Here is a 27,522-nt window from a genome sequence, read left to right on the forward strand (position 1 = left end):
TTACATTAATTGTAATGGTTATCCCTGCATTCCTGAACAGTGCCACAATTCCAGTGTCCACTTAAATCTGGAAATGCTTCTAATTTTGGTTTAAAGATTAAAATCCACAAAGGATTATTAATTCTGAAAATATTTTCTCCTTTAGCTGTCCCGTTTATCAGTGATAAGCACAGCTAAGTCTTCAGTGTTGATGGTTTATAGTGTGTGAAACTTAAGATCCATTTTCTGCCACTGTCTTGGACGATAATAGTGCCTGTGTAGCTTGGAGCAGGAGCTGACTGAAAACAGAATTACTACATCCTGTCATGATGAAAAGTGAGACATAGCAAGCGACAAAACCAGCTTTAATTATTGTTTATCGTTACAGTTAATAGCGTGGCTTAATGGGATAGAATTCTTTTTACTTAATCTTCAGAAAAAGAGATTGTGTTGAAATCCAAGAGCCCTAAGTCATACAAGTTTTTAGACCATCTGTGCAGATTCATTTTCCTGTGTAGATATTCACTGATCACACTATGAAGTTGTTAGCACAAATGCCTGCTTTTCCTCCCAGAAAAGTAGCTGGAAAATGGAATGCCTTTTTTTTTTTTTTTTCCTAATTAGACATTAATGAATCAGCTGTATTCAGGATCAGCCAAGCCTGCTTCTCTACAAGTTAAAAGAAAAATCCAGTTTGGTGATGCCCTGGAATTAACAGCGAATATATTACATATTCATACAGGGTGGACAGTCAGCTTAAAAACATACTCATTCACGTATGTTTTGGTGGGTTTTTTCCCTTCTTTTTTTTTTTTTTAACCCCACAGTTCATCAGGCTGAACCCCAACCATCAGTCTGAACCCCAACCCTGTTCTGCTAGCATCAGATGCATGAAGTCACATTCCACATGACAGGCTTTCCTCTAAGATATTCAGATTTTTTTTGATGTCCCAACATTCTACATTTAAGTTGGTGCTATAATTACAGGAAAAGCTTTTGATTGTGTTTTTTTTTTTTTTTTTAAAATAAATGAGGTTGATTACAGGGCTATAAAGATGAACATAATGAAGACATTTCTGTTTTGCAGCAACTTCTTCAGTGTGCATTCCTAGCAAATACTCTTAAAAAGAAAGTAAGAGAGATCTTTGCTTTTCTTCTATCAAATAAATGATAAAGCATTCTTAGGACTAAATATCACAGCAAACCAAAGACCAAAAAATGTCATAAGCTTGCAGATAACTAACATATTCAGTCTTGCCAAATGAGCATCCTTCCAGTCCCCAAAGAATCTCAATAACTGGCAGTTTTATACATCAGAGGCAAGATGTATAATTCAAACCCTATGTCATGCAGACTTGCACCTCCAGCATGTAGCTCAAATAGAAACCCATCATGTTTTTCTCTAGGTAATATTTGTGCAGGTAGCATCGAAGCATTTCATTGTACACAACTATAAAGCTGTTTTAAAAACCCTTTTATCAGGTTACTTCCACAATTATGGACATGGTTATAGTGAACATTCATCCATGGGTGGCTTCAAAATACATCCAAAAGAGAGTTTGATACCAGAAGGTGCCAGGGTTCAATGGAGCAAAATGCCAAGTTCCTCCACCTCCTACTGACTTCAAGGATGTGCTGTGCAATGCAGAGACATACACAGGGTTATGAAATGCTGAGAAATAGTAAATCCCTATAAATGTTAGTACTTTCTGTATACATTGAGTTGTTGCAGCACAGAAAGCAAGTAGCACAAGATTTTCTTCATGTACTACTTGAGCAGTATTTGAGTGATACCTTGGAAGAGCTAACCTTTCAAAATGTTGTGATGAGCATCTGTCGCCCACCTGCTCGGGCCAGAAACCCTTTAATCACTTGAAAACGGTAGATGGCCATAAATGAGCAACCGTTTCTGGACCTGTGCATTTTTGTCTGCAAAGCATATGAAGAAAATTTCTGTCCCCGCATTATCCTAACGTATAGATAGTGAGGACGTCGGGAAGAAAATGAAGTTTGCTTAGTTTTGAAAGGACTGCCAGTAACTTGAGGATGTGATTCACATCCCACGTGTGTATGTAGCCCATTAATTTGATGCTGGAAAAAGGGTTGTGAAGTTTCCAGCCTCTTTCAGTCTTTGGCCTTCTTACAGAAGCAGGTTACAAGAGTGAATTTGGTGATAGGAAAAAGCTTAATGTGTACCTTGCTCACAAAGAAAATAGACTTGACATCAACAACATAGGTCACCAAAGCAGCTTCTGTGCTATAATGGTTTTTCACCATGAGTATAAATCCATCTCATGTACTGGAGGTATTGTCAAGCCTCATTTCCTCCTACCCCACTGAAACATCATGCCCGCTGTCTTTTCATTATAAGAAATGGGCTGCTTCATTGGATTATTAATTTTGGAAGCCTAGTCTTTTCTTCCTTCTCATGCTTTAGAAATATGTGGCATAAAAGAGGCATTCATACTTTTGTTTAAGAGACTTGGGTGGCAGCCCTGAGGCAGGAGGTAACATAGTAATGAAGAACTTTATGTGAGAGAACTACGGTTCAAAATACACTGCAATCAGAGACAGTATAAAGTACTGCCAACTCAGAAGCTACAAAATGCTGCTTGAACTAACAAACAAAAAATAATGCAGTATGCTTAGTACAGCATGTTTTAGTTTAGCTGCTAAAATATTCAGGCCAATTAGTGAAATGTAGAGCTTCAGCTGATGTAATACAATATGTACCCTTACCTGCAGCTGCAAAGTGTATTTGCTTAAAAAGCAAGTTTAATCTCAGCTGACAGGCATAATACCTGTGACCAGTGTTCATTTTGAAATGGTATCTCAGGAGGAATTAGTTTCTGCAAGTCTTTGGTAATTGAAAGGAGGAAGTGCAATATATTTTATAGGTAATGATATATAAGATCAGAGGGACTCAATGACTGTAGCCGTTATTCCTCTCTACAGACATGTACATAAATACCGAGGGTTTTAGTAATGAGGATTTCAGATTGGATTCTAGAGCACTGTGGAAATAGGGAGTTTTAAAGATTTTGCATAGAAAGCATGTTCATGTATTCATTTTGACCAGCTGTCCTAGTCACAGCTGTCTGCGCACGTGCTCTTGGTTAGTTTTATGTTAAAGCTCTGCTATTTAAGCACATATTCGAGCACCCTCATTTCTTCTGTGCTCAATGTACATTGAAGTCTGTGTTTAAACTCCTTTTGGCTTCACTGAGGTCAGGCTCACCAGTGATTCTGTGAAGTGCATGAAGATTGTACTGATAGTTTTCCTATTAAGTAAAAGGTATAGTTATATGTATGCTATCTGAAATGTAGTTATCTTACTAATGTATGAAAAGAAAGCTTGGGTTGCTACCATTTTCCCCTCCGCACAAAATTCTGTTTCTAACATCTATTAATATGTGCTATTATTATTATTATTAAAGGTATCTTGTAAAATCTTGGCTTGCTCTTACAAAAGAACTGAAATGCATACCTGTTTAGACATAAGTTCATCACACATTCTTTCCAGAATAAGAAATGCCTATCCTGCTTTTGACTTGAAGACAAACACTGGGAAAATCTGGAGTGTCACAACAAGGTTCCCAGAGCATATCCTTGGAGAATCAAAATTCAAAATCAGCGTTTGGACAGATTCTTCACCATATCCTCTGCTTCTTACGCAACATGGTAAGTGATTGGGGTGTTCATATCCTTGCAGAATTCAGTTCCATGGAGATGATAACAAAATGCATTTGTTATCGGAAAAGATATTTGGAAGGCAAGCCTTCTGTGAGTCTTGAGTGCATACTTTGTCAGACATATTCAGTATATTCGAAGTAAGATGAAAATCACATTAAAATATGTGAACTTTGCTGGTGTGTAGATCTCTACTTTCTTTAATCACAATTGGGACCAATTCTGGCAGTTGCAAATGGGCCATCATTTAGACTTTTATCCAGAAGGAATTTAAGCTTGTGCCTAATTAAAAGTGTAGTGGTAGTCTCCATATAGTCATGCAACTTTTCACAGCCTTGGCCCTGTTTCTGAATCCAAGACTTAACAGTCTGCAGTTGCTAAGACTCCTCTGCACCCAAGGTTATGTACAGGTCAGAGGAAGTACACATAGGTCGTAAAATGAAAGTAGAAATTCCAACAAGGGGGAAAAAGTGGAGAATAATTAAGGATTAGAACAGTTTGTGCAGAGAGGTTGTGGAGTCTCCATCCCTGGAGATTTATAACGTCTTACAGGGCAAAACTCTGAACAAACTGGCCTGAATTTAGTGTTGACCCTCCTTTGCAGAGGAGGCTGGACTAGGTGGTCCTAATGAGGCCCTTCCTAGCCTAAATTATTCTGTCACTAGTGGCTGTGGGAAGCTACCATGGCTCCTGTGCATCCTGTATCTATGTTAAATGGGCGGATCTTTGATTCTAGCTCTGCTAATTTTTATTACTTAAAACATAAATGCAAAAAATGAAATAATCATCTTCCCCCTCTCTTCCTGTGCTGCTTCTTTAAGTGATAGTGGGTTTTTTTATGAATCTTTTCTTCAGTTGTCAAAGAATTATTTGGCTTTAACAGGCTGAGTATTAGTTTGTTTGACGGGTTGAAAGCTGATAATCCAAAGCTCTACAGAATGTCAGTCAATACATATTATAAAAAAAAGTCTTCATAAATGACTTAGCCAAGATTTACACATTTTTTCATACAAGTTTGTTTGCTTGATTTGAGAGCATCTATAATACACAGTTATTGGAAAGGCTGGAAAAATAGGAGGTTGTATCCTCTCAAACCAATATTTTATAGATTCCGTGAAACAAAGGGCCGAAAATCTTGGGACATTCGGACCTAATGGTAGTATTTCCAGCACTCCTGTCAGCTAGGCAAGGGATCTACACTTAAGTTCCCTGTAATGCAAAAGTCTTAACTGCTGGCAAATGTTTTATCATACAGCATCATTTACTCTACAGATTGTTTGATTTTCAGTCTGCTTTACTTTATTTTAAAAAATGCTTTAGAAGGCACAGCTAAAACTGAAGGCGATATAAGAAACAGCCCCTATTCATAAACTCTCTTACAGACTACGTAAACAATAAGATATAGTTAAAGTGGGGGGAGGGAGTACACTTTTTTGCCTCATGTAGTACAAAGAATTGTTCAGTCATGCAAAAATATTTGGCAGAGAATGGAAAGTCAAATGGGTCTGTGGAGTGCAAGTGAATGATACTAGTAAATTTCAGATTTTTTCCAACGAGTGACCTGAAAAAAGTGCATGTTAAATTTTTAATTTAAGATTCTGTGCCGTTCTTCTTTTTCTGGTGTATATAAATTTAGCATATGGGCGCTGCAGTTTATGTGTCAAAACAGCTATGAGGAGCTGCTTTTGTGTTATCAAAAGGCTAGGTGTTCATAACAAGCAAAACCGGTAGAAAAAGTTTAATCAAAGTGGCTTTCTAAGAAAAATGGCTTTGTGAAGAAAATTAAAATTTTCAGAAGGACCTTTTGAATCCATTGACACATATGTTTTTCCTTGAGGAAAACCAAACCAAAGCAAAAACTAGGCTAGCTGTGGTTAACCAGCTCTGTTTTATTTCAGCCTTGTTTTTTGTCACAGCCTCATCCCCTAGAAATGTCAGCTGTTCTCTGAAGTTTTTTTCAGTATCACATTCCCTTAAACTTCCCTGCAAAAACAATTTTGCATTTCCTGGTTTGTTCTAAAATAATAGCATGGCAACTCTGAACCAGATTTTTCAGTATGAATTGGCTGCGCTGGATGACTGGGTAATTCAGAACGCCGTTAAACCAAATGAAGCTGGTTGGTTAAGCTCCATCTGCAGCTGTTGTCTGAATGGGCCTGGAACAGTGTAAATTAGTCAACACACAAGTCTGGGTTCCATGTTTAGTTTCTGGGGTTTTGCATGTAACTGTAGGTAGTGTCCATTTCTGTTCACTTTAAGGTTCACTTGAAGTTTCTAATAAAGATTTCTTACAGTTGCTGATTATGAAGCAACAAACACCAAGTAGGAAAAACTGAAAGGAAAATCTGCTTTGGCTTTTCTGTTATCAGTTACAGACAATGAAATTACCTGAGAGTCATGGAGGAAGTCCAGACTTTATTTTGCATTTTAAAACCATCTTGGTACATGAAATGAAGATTTTTCACTGAAGAGTCAGGTCTTCTTTTCTGCTAGAGAGAGGTATCTCAGACTTGCATCATCAATGCTGCTGTAGTATGCTCTGCATGCCTGTGAAGAGTAAATTTACCAAATGCGTTTGCAGTTTGACTGCCAAATTATGCAGCTATTGTTTTCAATTTTTTTGATCAGGTCTTCTAAAATGCACAGAGAGAGTGTATTGGCAGGGTTGGAAAATGGTTTAAAAAGCTGAAGTAGCGCTGGGGAAAATGCTCAAAATGCTAGAATATTTCTGAACAGCAGATTGTACTAATTTACATAGAACTCAGTTTATATGCGTTACATATGAGATATGTAATAATATAGTATATAATTGTATACTATTACGTCACTACACATAATATTAAATAACATTAACATACAATATATTGTGTATATAATACATATATTAAAATGCATGTGAGAATTAATTTACCTCTTGATTATGGCTAAAACCACATGCACAGTAGAAACAATAGCAAGTAAAATTCTGGAGCCTTCTTGGGTCATGAGCAGCAACAGAGCCAACTTTTGCATCAGGCCATGTTTGCACATGGGAAATGTACCAAGGTACTCATCAGGGAAATAATAAAAAAAAAAGGCTATTTTTCTCTTTCACTTGGGAAAATTGCTTAGCTCTTCATTTCAGCAACCTAAAAAATTACTGATTTTCTCCAAATGGACATAGATTCTATGACTTGGTTTAAAGCATTTGAAGTGAAATTAAAAAAAAAAAAATCAGGTGTGGCTTGATTTAATTCCTCTTGATGGAGCTAGTTTGCAGCAGTAGTTAGGAATTGCAAAGAAATCCTTATTTTCTTTGCTCGGGTATCTAACCTGGAATTCTCCAGCAAGCTACTATTAATTTTTCTTGCTATCTTTATTTACAGCTGGCTGTATCACTCATGACTTAATTGTAGAGATCCTCCGTTGCACAAATCGATACCCAGTCCAGGAGGAATGTCTCCTAAGTGTCTGTGGATCTGATGAATTCTTGCAAAAGTAAGTATCTCATTAAGAGATGTTATCGAGTATGCATTGTGTAATATAAGCTGTGCATTTAATGCACTCTGCTTACATGCCATCTAAACAGAAACACAGGCAGAGTTATTGTGTTCCAAATACTTAATGTATCGTTTCTGAAACTCCCAGAACATGTGGTACTTATGTTCTACAGAGATGATGGTGTGCTCTAGTGCAAGGCTTCAAATCATGGCTCTTTTATATAAGCTTTGTGCAGCCTTGAATAATTTGTTTCACTCCCTTGCTCGTCTGGTCTTTCTCATCTGTAGTACAAGCATCAAGCTACTTCCGATACCTCACAGGAATGTTATAAGCATGAGGGAATATGCATATCCTCAAAGAAGGAAATTACCAAAGAGGGGAGAAACAGTATTACACAGCCGCATAGCAGGTCATTTTTCTTCATATCCAGTTGCAACAGTAGTAAAACAAATGAAGTCACCACTTTGATGCTGACTGCAAGTGGAAGAAAAACACATACATACAAACAGGTCTTTCTGAATGTATGTAGTCTACAAGTAAGAAAGTAAATACTCTGATTTGCATTAATTCTGGTGAACTCTTGTGGTGGTTGAAAGCACTGCTGGACTCAGCTAGTTGTTTCTTGCCCTCTGGCGCTTAAATTCAGCTGTCAGCAAAAGTGAGCAGATTTTGTGTCGAAGCAGCTAAGTGCAGGCTCTTGTTTTCAGCTGTGCTGTGGGGATGGTGACTTTCAGCAGAAGGGGAGAAGCTGGCAGCTCTCTGTGGTAACATGCTAGGCTGGCACTGCAGGAATCACAGCTCATCTGTTAGGGATATAAAAATGAATTGGATAAAATAGTATATGTCTATAATTGAAAGGAAAGTTTTTATGATTGAAGCAGTCATATTTGCAGTATAGTGTAAAGATTACCTGAACTAGCCCAAAGCAAGTCAGCTTGATTAATGGAAGTGATGTAGTTGCAAGAGCAAGTGTCACACTGTGGAAATTAGCTTTGCTCTGTAGCCAGCTTGGACACTTCTACTCTTACAGGTCAAATGTTCAGATGTTTATTGTGAATTATACTTTGCAACTAAAGATAGGGACTTGGCCGTTTCTGAGCCCACTCTTGTTCGAATCTCCATAAATCAGCAGCTGGTACAGCAGAGCACTGTGTGAAGCATTATGGCGCTGGAACTGCTGAGCAGATAATCAGGTCATACATGGATTTGTTAATTACATAAGACGGCTGGCACTTTTTTTTCCCATTTTTTTTTAATTTTTCAAGTCTTCTCATTTCAAACTCATTGCTAAGGAAAAGGGAAATAATGAGTCATTGTATTGAGGGTGAGCTGAGTGCATTTCAGTACAGTGTACAGTATGTTCTAAACAGTTTTATTTTCACTGTTGGGAAGAGCGCATCAATAGTGGACTGTTTAAATTCCTGCACTTGCAGAACCTCTGCACGTCTCATTAGCACTGAAACAAGGTCAATAATGTTCTCAGCTTTTTTGCTTTGTGCCTTCACTGTTGTGCAGAAAGCACTGAGCTGCATTTCTGGCTTCAGTAGCTCGTAACTCTATGCTATGCGGTACTTTCAGCTCCCTTTACTCTGCCTCCTCATAAGTGTCCTGTATCTAAAATTTGAAACCCCAGACGGTAATGATCCCTTGAGTAGCTTAACATGGTCTGCAGAGTTGCCTCAGGGTGAAATTTTTCCTATGTTAGTGCTATCTTTTAGTGCAAACTGCTTTCTTCCCGCTGTTGTTAACAGTGATTTGATGTACTTGTCCAGAGTTCTTCCCCAAAAGAGTATTTGGAAATAATTCAGGGATGAATTCCAGTAGAAGTTCCCCAAGTTAGAGACAGCAAAGGGAATAAAAAACTGTGCTTCTCTGGCTTCACTGTAATCCAAAAAAACCCTCAAGTGAAGCCGAGACAGTGACATGATGAATTGCTCTTAGACCAGAGTGATTTAGTGAACAAGACAAAGTTCTGAAGATGTGTCAAAAGCTCTCTTTTATTATTATATTGGACTGTGTTAATGAGCACTTCACACTGCTTCCTGCAGAAGCACCTGAAAGACTTGATGATTTCTGGAATCCGTTTACCTTTGAATGAGACAGGAAAAAAATACTTGGATGCTTATGACCATTACACTCAGCACCACAAGATTTCATCATCCATTGTTCCTTCCTGAGGAGATGTCTTTGAGCTTCACATCCTATCTGACTCACAAGTAGAATATCAGATTTTGAATATCCAAATTTTAAAAAACATCAGAAGGCTGTGTGAAGGCTATGGGTCAGTCCATAGCTAATAGATCCACCTGTGAAATTCTGATTGGGTGTTTCATTTGGTTTCTGGTCTTTAAGTTCCATTTTGTTTACTGATCAAAAATCCTGGCCTTGGCCTAACCTGCAGGCTTTCTTTTTTTACCTAGGGTTCCTTTTCTCTCTTCCTTTACCTAGGCTTTCCTTTTCTTACAGCACCTGGAGAAGCTATCAGGAGACATTGTCACCCTTCCCTGCCCCTTCTGTCTCTGTCAGTAACTGCACAAGTCACTTCACTAGTTGATTTGCTGCAGTTCCTTGCTGAGATGTTCAGTGCATCTGGAAGCAGAACCCCATCTGAAAGACAGAGACACTTTGAAAGCATAGAGGAGTAAAACCATATCTATGTCATCAGTTTTAATAACTGTTCATGGAAGTTTCTGGTTTTCATACGTATCCATAGACCCTTCTTCTCTTGGTTTTCCAGCTGTGCGTGTGCTCTCCATTCCCTTACAATTATACTGTTCATGATCATCTTTTATTTCTTGGAGGACCATCTGCTGTTTCTAAAAATTATTTGCCTTACCCTCCTGTCATCCAAACCTTCTCCATCTACCCTTAAGTCTTGCTCTCACAGTTCTCTGTCTTTCCTTAGATTTAGAATGGGTGCCCCTAAGAGTGATTTTGTGATACCCTTCATGAAAGTTGTTATATAAAAATAAATTGAATTGGGGTTAAACAGCCTGTGTCAAATAACTCCTAGCTCTCAATACCAGAAGCAAGCAAAAACCAACCCTTCTCATGTGACAGCAATTAATCAATCCTTCATTTAGACTTTTCTGCCTTTAGAGCTACAGGCCAGAGCATCCTAAAATGCCTAATAAGACAAAGCACATCTCCCCCCCCCTTTTTTTTTTAAATTGATCTGTCTGTTAGCAAGAGGTTGCAGTAATGCAGATCTAGCAAAGGAATGTAGTCCAAGGGTATTTATAAGCTTTATTTCTAAACATGCCTTTTTTTTTTTTTTTTTTGAAGGCATCAGATTTTATAAAGGATCTTTTCATATGTATTTTTAGTTCCATCCACACTCTACCACAGTGTAATTTGCTTACTTACTGATTACTGCTTTGCAGTTTAGCCAACAAAGTGAGCAGGAATATGGAATAGAAAAGTCTAAATGCTTATCATTTATGCTCACATGCTTGCCTGTGACCTTATTGATGACATTATTTTCCTTACTAATTCTGTTCTCTGAGAACTGACATCTAAATAAGAATTGGTTTTCACTCAAAGTGAAATTTAAACTATTAATTATACACTGGGCAGAGTTATGTTCATGCAGATTGGGATCGTAAGAAGCAAGCACCTTTTGGATGAATATATTCTTTATAAAAAAAAATAAAATTCATTTTCTCTTGTCACTGTAGCTTAAGTTTCTCGTTCAGAGATGCTGTTCAACTGAGTCGTTTTTTTTTTAAAAAAAAAAGAAAAAAAAGTCTGATTGAACTACATTAGGATATGGAGTTTGTAGTACATCAGAGAACCTTGATGTGGGTAACCAAATCATCTAGTGGTGAGAGATTCTCAAGAGGCTGAGGGATTTTTCCCTTTCTCTGCTTCTGATATGATGTGGGACCACAGGCAAGTCACTTTACTTTGACCATTTCATTACCTTGTCTCTTAAAGACAAAGACTGCCTTTTACTTTATACTTTTGTCATGGCATTCTGATAAAAACTGTATTCTCCACATGGTAATTCCAGCAGAAAATAGGGGGAAAGCTGTTGAGTTAATAATGTTGTGCTTTTTTATTTGTGTTTTCTTCACAGAGCTCAGAATGCTGTAAACCAGTTACTAGTAATTATGCCATATTCTGAAGGGGACTATATTAACTTTATCTTAGTAGTGTAGATATAGCAGCAGATCTGAAGAGTGGGTTACAGCCTGGCATATGGCTAAAGGCTAGTCTGTCAATCTATGTCAAAGCTATGCCTTTGTTTCTTATAGTTCACTTGTCATCTAGACCAGGTTTCCACATTATTTTATTGAGGCATTAATCCATTTTGTCTAGTCTCTTGTGCCACAGTACCTGTCAAAACTTTTCTCATTGTGCAAATGAAATCCACTCATTAATTCAACTGTGTGGCCAGTACTTCTGACTGCAATGTTTGAAGCAGCGTTGCTATGTCAATAAAGGATTTATTGACGTAAAACATCTGCCTGACACAGCAGAGCTAACAAAACCCACTAGTGCTAAATGTAGTTATAACCACGAAGTTCAACCTCTGTTGGTGTAGCTTGTTTTGCCTGGAAGCATGATGACGTGGACTAGTTATACTGGCAAAAGTAACTACGGAGGAGGGTATGGCTGTACCAACTTCTATTAGCAGCATGCTCCTCTCTATTGGTATAGATATACTGACTTCTGCCATCAGCCTGGTGCAATGTAGGTGTTGCAATAGGAATCTGTATACTGGAGGAAACTGCAAAAAGTGACTCAGGACTCATAGATGTGCTTCTTTATAATTTTCTTGTTACGACACCAGTCCTAAGGTTGAAGGTAAGGCAGAATGGAAAGAGCAGGAATAATGCTTGGGTAAAAGGTAAAAACAAACAGGTGTGAGACAGTTCTAAAGGATGCAAGGATCATGGGAGACTTCATCATTAGTAACAACGTGGACGTGATTGGGTGAAATGAGGAGAGGAAGAAGTTTCAAGACAGCCATGGGTAGAAACAACACAGACATGAGCTGAGGAGCAGTGGAAGAGAATCTCTGCGTTGGTGCAGTCCCAGAAACTCGGAATCAGTTGCTTGGGGAATCCAACACACTTGGACTTTTGCTTCTAAAGGGTTTAGAAAAGGGCTGAGGCTTAAGAGTGATCTGCTTTCCACCAGTATAGGTATTTCCCTGTGTTGATGTTAACTTCTCTCACTCTTACATCTGTACTTTATGCTCTTAAAATCAAGGAATTTTGCAAATGTATGGAAACTCTATCAGAGGACCTTGCTTTAGGTACTTGCTATGTCATGTAGAAATGGGTTTGTTCTCTGTGATGCATATGTTTAAAATAGAAATGTAAAAATCCTATATCTACACTTACAGTGTAGGTTGGTGCAGAACAAGATATTACAAGATACACGAATTCCATGTAATTGTGGTGAATGGCAATTATGTACAGAACATTTATTTAAGTTTAACCATTCATTTGTGCTGGAGACCTCTTCTGCCATGTAAGGTATGAGTCTCTCCCGTAAGTCACACTTTCCATGACTTATTCATAGTGCAACAGGTTTTTTTAAACTAAATCCAGCCTGTTTTATTCAGACATTCCACCAAAAGCCCTTTTAGGTAGAAAGAAACACTGTTTCCCTTTTGGCGCTTGTATGGTTGAAGGCTTGAAAAAAGCAACACGAATCTAGTTGAACGCACACTAGAGTTGTAACTGATGATGCATGTTAACTTCTTTTGGTGATAAATTTGCCTTGCAAAAGTCGTTTTTCCTGCCTATTAATCCCCAAAGGATTTTTTTAATGTAAAAAAAAAAAGTTTGCCTTAATTCTGAGACAAGTTTTGCATTATTTCACCAGATTAAAACAAAAAATGGAATGGAAAGGCTGAGATTATTTTTGTTACAAGTAATTTTAAGAGAGTGATAAACTAGGGCTTAGAAGAAGTTGCCAAGATTGATAAGCAACTACTCTGAAGAGGCAAATAAGAACAAGCAGTTCCCTTTTCCTGGAGGTCTAGAGTATCCTTGACCATCACAGTAGTTGGTAGGAACCACTCCAGCTGAGTAGAGCTTTGCATCTGACCTTAGCTGACATATGATTTGAGAAGGGGAAGACTGACACACAGCTGCTTTAACCATCTATGTGAGCTGCACAGGGTGGGAACTTTGCTTTCTTTGAGAATCAAGGGCCATCTGTCTTAATGTATGTGATTTTCAGACTTGTAGTTAATATTTGATTTTCAAGTTTGGTATCAAACACTGCAAGTCGTTCTGCAGTGGTGCATTCAAAACCAAGATGCTTTGTATAAATTGCAATAATTTGGGTTTGATGAATATGCATGAATAATCTCAAGGGAGCATGTGCAGTTTGTTCAGGATGTTCTTCTTTGTTTCATTGTTGTTCTGTTACAGTAGTTAATGGTTATAATACAACTAAGCAATTATTTTCAAATTGTTTCACCAGAAAAATATACCAGAACCAAACTCCATCAGTTTTCACAGGAGCAGGTGCCTAGTACAGATTTTATATTATTCAGCCTGCTTTGCACTTAGGATTTAGTCCACCAGTGCTTTTAGGAGAAGGGGAGAGGTGAAAAAGAAGGAAGTGGCAAAGTGGCAAGCAGAGGTAACTAGGTAACTTTTTTTTTTTTTCCCTCCCCAAACTGTAGTCATCATACTTTGGGCAGCCATGAAACTCTTCGCAAGGCAACCACCTGCATTCAGCTTCGACTACACAACGCTAGTAATTTGAAGCAAAATTTGGCTCGAACGGTATGTTATCTTACTCTTTTCTTTCTTGCAGCATCCCTGAAAGAATAAAATTCCACTAATCCTTTTATGTAGCAACCTGCAGAAATAATCAAAATTATTTGCATTCCTGAGAATCCATATATTATTGCAGAACTCCAGCTGAAACATACTGGGGAACATCTCTGCTTTGCTCCTATACTTGTATCTAGTGAGTTACTGTACAGAACACGCAACTGAAAAAGACCAAAACTTATCTTTTTAGAAAAGAAATGATCAGTTTTCTCAAAATTTATTGCTATTTATTTTAGATGGTCAGAAAATTAGTATTTTTGATTGGCCTTCCTATGTTTTGAAATGTAATGCTCAAAACCACTCAAAGTTCTGTGTAAAATCAATTAGATCTGGATACTTGTCATTATCACTGAAAAACAGGGTAGGCTGGTGTTTGTGCATGTGTGATGCATGTTTGTCTGTGTGTGTGTGTGTGCTTGTTTTTAGACATGCAGAAATGATCAGTTACAAGCAAGCGGGTGACCTTTAATTTGGTTTTGGTTTTGTGAGACATGAGATTTATCAGCCTTAACACTCTTGAACAAAAGTCTTTTAAGATCTGAATTGTCAACATACTAGAGTCCTACTAAACTCCCAAACAAAGCTTATACAGAGAACATAAGATCATCTTAATGATATAGAAACATATCAAAGCTGAGTTTTATACAGTCTAGCCAAAGAGCTTCTGTTGTCAGGAGTGGGAATTCTACATCTTCCACATTTTCCTCCACACACTGAAACCTTGAGAATGACAATGAATGTGGAGAATATCCAATAGTTCTCTTGTCAAATGATGGGCCAGTGTACATGGGTCACCATAATACTGAATAATGACTGCTAGGTTTGTTTTGACTCTGCACCTGCCCTACTCTGTATTTTAACCCTGGGGGTCTTTAAAAGGTGACTCTTAAGCACAAATTCCACAAGTTCTAGTGGGTCAGGAATGCTAAATTCCTAGTGGATGGGTGATGTTTAGGGAGAAATGCACAGTGTAGAAGCAGAAACCTTTATCCAGATACCTTTTCCAGTGAGTGCTCCTATCCAAGAGACCCATTTTTTAAGAGTTCTCCCCACACTCTAATTACCTGGGTAAAGCATGAATCTTTGCAGTGGAGACGCAACAAAGAATACCTATAGCTTTCTAACAAGAGCCTCACTTGCTTTCAGAGAGGGATTTTTGGACTAAAGCAGCCAGCAAGAGATATTTCCTGAAAGTTCAAAAACATTCTTATCTTCATACATACCGGTGTTAATGGTGTTAGCATTTTACCAGGCATAATGAGTTAGGTGTTAACATTCTGAGTATAATCACTGAGAAGAAAAGTCAATGGTCCATCGTGACAAGAAGGTGGGGTCTTTTTTCCATTATATAAATGCTTGTGTTGTTTTAGAGGGACTGTGTAGTACCTCAAATAGAAGGGAGTCTTTTCTTGTGTTTAAATATCCCTTGAAACTGTGCTACTGTGAAATGCTTCATGTTCTATTAATATCCCCAAAGTCTCCTTCAACTCTGCAGTTTGACAGGTCTAAATGAGGTTTAATATACTTCAATGCACTATGGAGGCCAGGAACAGAGACCGAGCATCTCTCAGTGTTTCACATTTCAGAATTGGTTAGAATTACCTGGTAGAATGATTACAAACAAACAAAAATAGTCTTTCAGGCAGGTAACTAACAAGCTGGAAGACAAATTAGCATTGTTCAAACCATTAGAAAACATTTATTGTCTCAAAGAATTTGTGAAACTATAATTAATAACCTACAATAGGGTTTAGCCAGGAAGGATGGCATTTTAAGATATCTTCAAGTGAATTATTGATCACCTCTTTATGGTAACTGACACGGCTCTGAAAGCTTCAGGCCATGAAGTTATTTTAGGTTACTAATAATAGCAAAGAACATGAGCAGCTCTTGTGCTGGCATAAGTCATAGACCCAGAATTTTCCCCCAGCTCCAGGGCATGCTTGTGACAGAGCTCTCATGTTGGAGAGGTTCTGCTTGCAGGCAGGAGCACCAGCAAGTCTGTCAGGACCAGACAAAACCTGACGAAGGAGATGCAGACTGTGGTGCATTGAAAGCTTCAGTGTTTCCTTTCATGGAATCATAGAATCATTTCAGTTGGAAGAGACCCTCAGGAACATCAAGTCCAACTGTAACCTAACCTAACTCTAGCACTAAACCATGTCCCTAAGAACCTCGTCTAAACACCTTTTAAACACCTCCAGGGATGGTGACTCCACCACTTCCCTGAGCAGCCTGTTCCAATGCCTGACAACCCTTTCTGTGAAGAATTTTTTCCCAATATTCAATTTAAACCTCCTCTGGTGCAACTTTCACTCTGGACCCCATTCTGTAGATCTCTTTGGATCTACTGAAACCTGCTCCAGCCACACTGAATTCAAGGATCTGAGGGTAGTCTGCACTGAGCTCACAGTCGAATTTGTTGCTGCTGTTCTCTGAAACTTGTGGCTTTGGTCATAGAATGTATTTGAAAGTCATAGACCTAGAGGTGGTTTATAGAAAGTAAATTTCCATCCGTCAGAATTCATATAAAAAGATGTGAAAAAAAATGCCTATTTTTAAAATTTTTTTAAGGAACAAACTTTGAGAGTTTTAAGATTTTTTAGCTATTTCAAACAGTTGTGTGCATACACAGCTACTGTTTATTTTTATGTGTTACTGTGCTCACTCGTGGGTAGCATCTTTCCAAATTTTGAACTTTGTAATATGTTATTTTATAGAAGTCTCCACTAAAGTTGTAGTTTAACTAGTTTCACAGAAACATATTCATATCTTGACAGCTATTCTATATAATAATCACCCATATGTATTCAGGTGCTAAATAATTCACAAACACCCACCTCTTTTGCCCTAGTCCATCAGATCCCCTCAAGCTTTCTGGGTTCCTATCAATCACACCTATCTAATTTCTCTCTAAGCTTCAGGGCTCCCTCCTTCAGTCTGTGTCACATTGTTCATGGTTCCCTGTGCTCTGGTGCTGTCAGTGTAAGAGATCAATGAGGAAGTTTGTCATTTATCAGTCTCGTTCTGTAGCTCAAGCCTTGCCCCTTTGATTGCTTAGTTTAGATGTGCTCTGCTATTTGTAAGGTCTCCAGAGGTGGCAGTGTGACAGCTGAGCATGCAGAGATATTATAAAAATGCAGAGTGGATTTTGCAGAACATGTACACTACTTGTCTATAGGGTGATGTGATTTATAAAATAATTAAAGAAAAAGGGGGGGAATGATCTGCCGAGATTCAAGATGGATGTGATTCACTATTGCTCTGTCTAGAAGTAGCAAAATCAGATCATGATATTATAGCAAGCAACTCTAGAGTGATTGGTGTTATTTCCTTCTTGGAATGAATGAATGCTTCTGATTATGGTAGCACTCCAAGATGTTCTTAAGGCTTGAGATGTTATAGCCATCCTCTAGCGTTCATTGGAGCAGCATGATAGCTGTCAGAGGTCAGGTGCTCCAACTCTTAGGGTGCAGTATGGACAGAAGACGTAAGTTGTGAACAAAACCAGCAGTTATTAGGTAAGAGCCATATGTAGCACAACTAGTGCTACATAACCTGGTTTTGTATGTCTTGTAGTCATTTTTATAGGAGCAACTCAGTGGGGTTCAGAGACAGATTGCAAAATCAGCTGAAATAAGACCATCTACTCTCAAATGCATCTCTTAACCCCCAAATACTTATCCTGTCTTCTGCTCTATAATAACATTTAGCACTCTCCTGTCAATACACTGAGATAAGGAACACAGGTGTTTGTATTATGTAAAAACAAATGCCCAGACAAAGTGGAGTTAGTGCTTAGGGCTAAGACACATACATTCAGGGCTTAATGCATGAAAATGCTTTTCCTACCTCCACCCAATTCCATTTCATTCATCTGATTAATCTTTCACTTATTGCCACTATGTGATAAAAGAGATAGTAGCGCTCCATATGGGAATGCTTTACAGAACATCTGTAACGTATCTAGCTCAGCAAGATCCTGCTTCTTAAATGATGCTATTGCCAAACCTCTATATAGTGATCTAAAGCAGAATTAGTGTGAATTAATTCAGATGTCAATTAACATACTTAAATTGAATCCAACCATAGCAGAGACGCAAGTTGCTCAGGAATGTTAGCTTTAGACCACTACTACAATTAACTAGAAAAAAATGCTAGTGTTTTCATCTTTTTCTGAACAAGCTTTCAAGATCCGAATTCACTAACATTCAAAATATTTGGAAAAAGCTTTTTTAGCCAAGTGAGTAAAAGAATTGTTATTTTTCTTTTAGGAAGCGCAAATTTCTTTCAAATTCTGTTTAAGGGGGGGTAGAAATCATAAATCATAGTTCATCACTGTTGGATTATGTTGTTTGCTTTTTAAAAAATCTGTTTTTTTATTGTATGAAAGTTAAAACAAAAAGATTAACAGAAGTTTTTTTTTTCTTGCTGAAGTGTTTTCCTTAATGTTAAACCTTTTTGTCTTCCCTTCACAAGGAACCTGAAAGTTTCATTAGTGTAGTCCAGGCTAAAATGGAGTCACCTTTTAGATTCTTTTGTATCCTTGGCCAGAGATAATTTCTGTCCTCTGCTTCACCTTTGAGCATACAAATGTTTTAGATGGATACACATGTAAATAAATAAGCCGTAGCCTGCTTGCCCAAGTTGTGTCTGTCTCAGCCATTACTTGCATTTCTAGAGATACTAAGAAGAATACTGTCTGGCATCTGTCCCAGCCACTATGCAAACAGAAGTTCATCACTAGATGCTTATGTAAAACCTCTCAGGGTTTTACCTGTTCAGAAATATCATTAGCATCCTTGACCAGTGAATTTGGGGTCATGCTTGTCACAAGCCATTCAGTAACTTTTCCCTATGAGTTATAGGGATATGGGCTCAAACATGAGTCAGGAAAAGAGCAGAATTTTCAGGACATGGTGGTGTCTGCAAGCTGGTGGTACATGCCTAGCATGGGCTGAGCTACCTCCAAAGGGTAGGAGGAGTTGGGGCATCAAAGGCGCAGCTTAGACAATTCATGGGGCTGGAGAAAAGACTGTATTTGAATGTATTGACCAAGTCTTTTCCCAATGTGTCAAATAAGGCAAAATCACAGAATTGTTTAGGCTGGAAGGGACCTCATTGGATCATTTAGTCCAATCCCTCTGCTCAAGGAGGTTGAGCTGGAGCAGGTTGTCCCAGACCATGTATGGTCAAGTTTTGAATATCTCAGTAGATATTCAAAACTACTCCACAACCTGTCAGGGCAACTTCTTCTTGTATTTGACTGTCTTCACAATATATGTTTTTTTTTTTCTTGTGTTAAGGTGGAGTTTCATGTGTTTTTATTTGTGCCTTTTGCCTCTTGTCCTGTCAGTAAGCACTACTGAAAAGAGACTGGCTCCCTTATCTTCATTATTTTCCATCAGATATTTTTCGCATTGATAGGATTCTCCTTGAGCTTTCCTTTCTCCAGACTGAACAGCCCCAGCTTAGCCTCACCTCTCATACAAAAAATACTTAAGTGCCTTGATCATCTCCATGACTCTTCACTGAGAGGAGTTTCTTCAGAGGGGTTGCAAAGGATGGTACAGATGTTCTCCATTCTGGTCTCTCAGGAAAGAAGGCAGCAGAGAGGCTCTGGATGTAAACTGATTTCTGCATCACAATTAGCATATATTGACATTGTGAAAGGGTGCCTTCTGCTGCCTGTAACGAGAAAGCAGAGGCAGAGTCTACCGAGGCCTGGCTATAGTCTGAATCTGTATGTAGCTAGAAAGAACTACTGTGACAGTCTGGTTTGGCTTCCTGTATAGCACAACCCAGTGTAACATGAGAGAGATTCACCAAACAAAATTTCAGACCAAAACATCCTGAATGCCCTGAGAGTTCTTAAAAGAACATGCTGGCTTTGGAAAATACGAAGGAAACCTCTCCAACATACATTCTTCCTATTAGAATCCTACTATATGCTTCTCTTCCACAGCTTGAGGATGACCAGAGACGGTTCAGTGTGAATCAGCTGTTAGAAGGCACTTGTGTCTGGAGACTGATTCGGTAAGAACACTGGTATTTAACAGTATTTCTGTTTGTTCATATTTGTAGTGAGCCTCCTGGCTTCAAAGAACAATGACCTACCAGGGACAGGAATGATGCCAAAGCGAAAGAAAATTGGTTCAGTGTTTGAGGCCCCTATTTTCAGAACTTATTGATTGATTAGCAAAAATCAACAGTCATTTCTAGATCTGTATAATTTTTCCCTATATGCTCCCTTTCATGTCATTGAAGGTTTTCTTAGAGCTTTCACGTTTCCCGAAGATTCCCAGGATTGAAGGAGTCATAATTTTTGTGTGTATGTTGCTCTTAGAGAATTGTCAAGAGTAAATACTGTAAAAATAACAGATATGCTCTTCATTACGCCTGTGTTTTCACAGTTGAGTGATGTTTTGTTTTGTTCTATTTTTTTAATGGAGGCTGGCTATTACAAGTTTTTACTTGGCACTCAAAGTACATCTGACTCTAAAGCTAACCTACCATGGACAAGCACTAAATGAGATAGATTCCTCATTCAACTTTCATTATGTTCCATTTCATGCACTTAGATAAATAAGCTGTTAACACTTTTTGTAATGTTTTTCATCAATGTGTTGTAAAGTGCTTTGCCAAGAATGGTGAATGCCACACCTGCCAATTCGGAAATGGAGGAAAACAGAGAGGTAGTGACTTGTTGAAGGGAATATCTGTTGCTTACTGAGGACCCATCTCATTTCCTAGGAGCACAGCCCAAATTTCCATTCTGGTCCTTGCTATAAAAAGATCAAACCAATCGTCTAGTCTATACAGACACCACTTATTGACTTTTGTTTCTTGTGATGTAAAGTGTGTGGCCTTTTCCACAGCAAAGAGAGTATTCAAAGGGGTTATGTGATAAAAGATGTTGAGCTGCAAATCAACTGTGGTCCACAAAATTTCCTCTGATACTGTAGGGTAATGAATAACTGATAGCATAGGCAATAAATAATTTCTTTCTTCAGCCACAAGTTCAGTAAATATTGAAAAAGTAAAAGCTTGAACTGTGTTTGATCACTATTTCAGCTTGTCCTGTGGATTGTTGATGAGTAGGAGAAAACATTTTCCATCAGTAATGACCCAGAAAGATCTGTGGTCAGACCCTGTGCTCTCAATTGCATTTCTAACTTATCTGAGAAAAAAAGAGGTAACAGGTAAGTGACAGAAGCTGGCTGTCCATAATGTGCACAGGAGATGCCTGTGATGATTTGCAGAAGGATTTTACAATGCTGAGTTGAATGTATGATGAAGTGGCAGATAAAATTTGGAGCAGATAAATTTAGATGGAAGGAAACTGTCTTAAATTCACATATGAAATCATAGGCTCTGAGTTGACTTTTACCACCAGGAGAGAGTTCTTGGCGCTGTAATAAATAGTTCTGAATGTCAGTTTGGTGCACAGCAACTGCCAAAAAAAAAAGGGGGGGGGGAGGGGAATATTATGGAAGAAATGAAAAACTGGAAGCCAATGTTATGCCACAAGATCAGTGCAGGGTGTTCATTTATCTTGAATTTGGATGTCAGTTCTGCTTCTCCCATTTCAAATATAATGTAATAGTTGAAAAGTGAAGAGGAGGGAAGCAAAGATGTTCAGAGGAATGAAATGCCTTCCTTATGAGAAATAAATAAGTAACAATATTCTTCACCCTGATGAGGAGATAATAAAAGATGGGTATTTTATAGATGACAAGTCTATGAAACTGAGGAGCACAGAGAATGTCTGCAGGAAAGGATCATTTACTGTACCTTCTAATGCGGGATAAAAGGAGCATGAAGTGAAAATAGCAGATTCAAAACAGACAAAAACAGCTATTTCTTTGTATAACACTCAAATAATGTCTGGACACAGCCTGGATTACCCAGGACTATGTGTAGATGGTTTCTGAATATCTTGGAGGAAGATTCCGCAACCTCTCTGGGCAACTTGTGCCAGTGCTCAGTCACTGTCGGTACCTCCTGTATTTCATTTTGTGCCCATTGCCACTTGTCCTGTCACCTGGCACCACTGAAGAGAGCCTGGCTCCATCATCTTTGCACTCTCCCTTCAGGTTTTTATATACATCAAGAACATCCCCCCCTGAACTCTTCTCTAGGTTAAACAGTCCCAGCTCTCAGTTTTTCCCAGTCTCCAGTCCCTTCATCATCTTAGTGGCCCTTTGCTGTACTCTTTCCAGTACCTCCATGTCGCTCTTGTACTGAGGAGCCCAGAACTGGACACAGTAGTCCCAACTATGGCCTCACCATCCTGGGCAAGGATCAGTTCCCTCAACCTGCTGATAATGCCCCTCTTAATGCAGCTTGGGATATGTTTAGCCACATTTAGCCTTTTTTGCTGCAAGGGCACATTGCTCGTTCATGTTCTGCTAGCTGTCCACACGGACTGGCCCAGGTCCTTTTCTGCAAAGCCACTTTCCAGACAGTCAGCCCCCAACATGTACTGGTGCATGGGGTTATTCTTGCTCAGGTTAGGGCTTTGCACTTCCTTTTGCTGCACTTCATGACGTTTCTGTTAGCCCATTTCTCCAGCCTGTTGACATCCCTCTGGATGGCAGTATAACCTTTTGGTGTACCAACCCTCTTCTCAGTTTTTTATCATCAGCAAACTTGCTGAGGGAACACTCTGCCCAATCATCCAGGTCATTAAGAAAGATATTAAACAATACTGGATTCAGGACTGACCACTGCCTCCTGTTATGTTGGGCATTTTGGAGTGAGCCCCCACTTTTTGGGGAATAAAAACCTCTACATGTCTTAGCAGCACTGTGTGGGGCCTGGAGTAAGCTTCTACTTGGTGCTGTGCAGGGTGCACAGCTGGTTCTATCTAACTGTGGCTACTCCAATATTGTGAACACAAGTCTTCATGCACTCCTTAACTGAAGGATCAAAAATCACTCCCTATAGCAAACTTCTTTGGCAGTGTTAACATATCCTTTGTAACATGTTTTAATTCTTCAGTTCTGTATCTAGCTAGGCCTTAATAGAGATGGAGTAGATGGATACAGTGGAATGGACATGCAATATCATAGGCTCAACACAGGCTGTGCAAATGTGCCTGGCACCTGGGAAGGCCAGCAGATTACTTTCCCATGTTGCTGTGTTTTCACAGCTGTTGTTATTTAGATTAGCTAAATAAAATAATGCTTAGGGTTGCCTGCATGTGCTGTATTTACATTTCTGATTGTAGCACACAAACATTTGTGTTCTGGAGAACATATAGATTGAGATGCTCAGTCTGGTTAGATCCAACAGAGAAGAAAAAGGAACTGTTTGAACTGGCTTGACATGAAGTAAAAAGAATTAACTGGAATCTTACCTGTGAAATAATCAGATTCTTTCTCACAGGAAATCTGAATGAGTAAAAGTGGCAACCCCTACATCACTTCACGCACTGATTTTCATAGCTTGAAAATCAAACATGATGTAAGTCAATGAGCACATTGGAAGAACTGCAGTCTGTTGGCCCATAATCTCTGACACTGAGGTGATAGTAGCTATAACATGATAACTACTCTGATCCATGCAGTTAGGCACAGCTTAGTTATGCAGCACAGTGATAAACAGCATTTTAGAAAGGAAACCTAGCTTTGCTGCGCTGTAGGTGCTGCTGCCAGGAAACTGAAAAATGAATGCTGTAACTGTATGTTATATACTTGTCTTCTTCCTCCCATATAGACCAGCTGGGATCTAAGAATGACTCTCTCAAGTTGTTTGTACTCTCTTTTCTCTCTTCCCTTCCAGCTCCAAAAATTTCTTAAATGTCAAAGAAACACCGAATGTTCATGGGTTGGTTAGCATTGCCATATTTATACCCAGCTATCAGAGTTGTATTAGTTAGTATGAGGTATGTCTGTGCGATAACATATGGGTATTATTAGTTATCTAGCAGCCAGAGATTCAGGATAGCATTAATAGAGGTATTTTGATCATTGGTACAAGTTGCTGGATTTGTTTCCTATTAATTATGTAAAAATATGTCTCCTTTATACAGAAAATTCTCTAGGGTAGAATAAGCTGATGGAAAATATGCTAATTTTTGGAACTAGTATTATGACTTATGAAATTATTCTGAAGCCTGCGTTTAGGCAAAGCATGCTAATAAACATGCTTACCTGTACTTTGCATCATGGCAGCCAGGCAAGCTCACATGTTCAGAACTACTTTTGAGCTGGGTAACACATGAAAAAGATGTTATGCCTGGAGACTGGGTCAAAGAGAGTGACAACTTGTATTAGCTATGATTTAACAGGATTACAGGAGGAATTGCCAGACAGCTACTCAACACACAAACTGCCTGGCTAGATAAGGCTACTGCAGATTGGAAATAAAAAACTGTAAAGGCAAAACCATCTGTAGGAGGAAGTGAACAGTAGACATCTATGGGAAAATGCACTCTGGGATTAGCACAGGGAAGGCCACCTAGCATTCCTCTGTTCTTTATGATGATTTCAGTGCAATGACTCTCTTTCCTTCTTTCGACATACAATATATATAATGAAAGTCTAACCACATACCATGAAACCTGTACTTCGGACTGTAGTTGCAACCCTGATCTCTGATCACTTAGTTAGCCCGACTGAGATATGTGAGGACACACACAATTACTCTGTAAACAACCGTCCATTTGCTCTGAAGCAATCAAAATACTTTTGTAACTTTCAGCTACCAAACAGTGAAAGGGAGGAAATTCCTTCTAAGACTTCTGAAGAGAGAGAGTGCTAATACAAAGAGTCAATGGGAAATATGAGGGGGAAAAAAAAATTAAAGGGTAAAGTGATAAACCAAATAAACATTGAAGAAAGAATACAAATTGAGATTTCTGCTTTTTCATAAAAGTGCATGCAAACCATAGCAACATGCAAACCCTACCACTAAATACCATCCAAGCAAGTTTTGTGAATCTATAGGCTAGACAGGGTGTGGAAGTGTGAATGAAGGTTTCCATACCCTTTCCTGAAGATCTGACCCTACAGAGGAGGCTGTCAAAGGAAAAGGAAGGTACATTCCTGTGTGTAACAACCTTAGCCATGGTCTCATAGGCACCTTATTTGTTTTGTTCCAACTTACAGATAAATGACAGCTAAAACTTTACGGTGCTTGAAACACAGAAAGTTACACAAATGCTTCTCAAAAGCCAAACTCTTGTGGTTATGTGTTGAGGGTAATACTTAGAGCCTGTGGTTCTGAAATGGTGAGATTTACAGCCAAAGCTTCTGTCCTGGAGTTCAGTGTAGAGAGCTGTATACTCCTGTTCAAAATCCTAATTAATTTAGTGAAGCTCTGCTGAGGCACAGCTATCTGCCTGTACCAACTTTGTGATAGCTTCTGTAGCATGACAAAGGCATGGGGCTACAGAGTGGTATATGTCTATCTACAGGAGTAAAACAAATTCGTAGCTTAGGTAATACTATGGAAAAGGTAGTTGCTGAACAGTTTGAACATGTTAACTTGAGAACTGTAAGCAAATAATTTTAATGAATTATGTAGTAATGGTGTCCCTTTTTATAATATACAGTTTGATAATAGAGACTCAGTGTGCACTTTTGAAACTTAGAGCTTTTCCAGATGTTTTTTAGAAGTTTTGCCTGATTCTCTACAGCTTTAGTCTGTGATGCAATTGAGAAACAAGGCATTGTAGCATGTATTAAAGTCCATCCTTTTTCAAGGTAATATTTAAGCACTTGCTTAACCTTCAAGAGTAAAATAAATGGGATTTGGAGTTCAGGAGAAAGTGAAATAGCAAATTGCTTAGTGGAGTTCTTTCACTTGGGCAATGTGTATCCTCCAGGTATAAGTACAAGATTTTTGTATCTATGGCTTATGGCAAATTACTACTAAAACCCCGTGGAGATCCAGGCAGAATTACATGATGTATACATAAGTACTTGTCTTTATACTAACATAAAATCACTGTCAATTAAACTGTTCCCAATGTATGGAATGTTAGAAAAACATGAAACTTGTTCTCTTTATCCAGTTGTTATTAACCTGATGTTTTCTCTTTATTTTGATTTCCAGGCAAAACCTTGTTTCTGTTATTATGAAATATAGAAGTCAAGTGGAATATCTATTGCAAAATGAGGTATTTATTCTCAGTTCGTTACACCAGAAAAGGATTAAATTCTGTGTGAAAGGCATCTAATTATTAATCTGTCTCAAATGCAATTAATGAAGGCTTTTAATTAAGGATGTTTAACCTGACTTTGAAAGGATATAAATTCTCTTAATGAAACTTGGCTTTAGATTAGGAACAAAGTGTTACAAATTAAAAATATCAAAGGCGACTGTTTCTAAGTGTCAAGGAACCTGTAAATAGAACCAGGATAATTTGGGTTGGCAGTATAATATTTGGAATTTGTAGGTGTATAATACACTGTATGTATCTGCAAAATCTGTCCCTGATTTTGCGAACCCACAAGATTACGTATCTAGGATATATATTCAAGCATGCGATACTTTGCATGATTAGGTTTAGGCAGCAAAACTTGTAAGAGCTTTATTTTAAAGTATTGTGGGCTGCCAATTGAATGTTATATGCTTGAAGGAAAAAATCTCTTAGGTAACCTTCTTTGCTAACTAATGTTTTAAGGACAGTTGTGTAAAGGACAAATGCATATTTGAGTGATAGCTTGGAAGAAAACAAATGGCTATTTTTGTCTGAGTTTCAGGTTGTCATGCTAACTGACTTTCTAGGGTTTGGAACTAGAAGGAAAATGGAGTATATTAGTAAAATAAAAAAATGCTGATGTAATGTGAAGATATTCCAGTGATTCCCTTCTGGAGTTATAACTCATTATGCTGAAGTATTAATTTCTTTGAAATATATTTAAAACTTAGAATTCTTACTTTGTTTCAGAAATCTGTCACCTGTATTCAACTCTAGATTTTTATCTTTCTGGATATTCTTGATCCATGGTTATTTCTGTTTAAATAGCCAGAAAACATACATACATACAAGTGTGTATACCTTAAACAAATATATAAATGAACATATACACATATACAAATTCACATATGCATACAGACATGTACATGGATATATAAATATATATTAATATATGTAAATAAATGTGCATAAAATTATGCTACATTTTAATGTAAATATTTGACACTTTTCTTTTGCAAAATGCATACAAATTCAAAAGCTGTTGAGCTGTGCCTAGCTAAAAAGTAAAGCTCTGGTTTTGATACTGTGTGGGTAGACATTCACTGAACTTTACTTTGTAAGCAACTTCTCAAAGGGGACTATTTAGCGTATAAAATGTGATGCAGTCATAACCATTTGGAAAATTGAGGTCCCTAAATTCAAATGTGCATATGTATTTATTTACTGAAGTAGACCCATCAGTGTAGTTACACTTACTTGAAATTTTAGGGCCTAAAGTAAGAAGATTCCAAATTCAAAGGAAGCTATAATCTCAACATTAATGAGGCATTACAATCCACCCTGATGGTCTGTAGATATTCCTCAAACCTATAATGAAGCACTCTTAAATTTATTTTTGCTAAGGATTTTTACCTTGAG

The 27,522-nt window shown here is 38.1% G+C and overlaps 1 protein-coding gene across 9 annotated transcripts in view; it reads left to right on the plus strand.

Moving 5' to 3' along the window:
- The window catches only part of PIK3C2G (phosphatidylinositol-4-phosphate 3-kinase catalytic subunit type 2 gamma), a 354,168-nt gene that overhangs the window by 97,823 nt on the left and 228,823 nt on the right, over positions 1-27,522 (plus strand). For all 9 annotated transcript variants that reach the window (XM_065030454.1, XM_065030418.1, XM_065030425.1 and 6 more), the window contains 5 exons: positions 3,503-3,660; positions 7,035-7,146; positions 13,799-13,901; positions 19,918-19,988; positions 26,016-26,079. In XM_065030454.1, the coding sequence (XP_064886526.1) occupies positions 3,503-3,660; positions 7,035-7,146; positions 13,799-13,901; positions 19,918-19,988; positions 26,016-26,079 (508 nt within the window). The remainder of the gene's footprint in view (positions 1-3,502; positions 3,661-7,034; positions 7,147-13,798; positions 13,902-19,917; positions 19,989-26,015; positions 26,080-27,522) is intronic.

This window comes from Columba livia, chromosome 1 (assembly GCF_036013475.1).
Source record: "Columba livia isolate bColLiv1 breed racing homer chromosome 1, bColLiv1.pat.W.v2, whole genome shotgun sequence".
NCBI classification, from domain to species: domain Eukaryota; kingdom Metazoa; phylum Chordata; class Aves; order Columbiformes; family Columbidae; genus Columba; species Columba livia.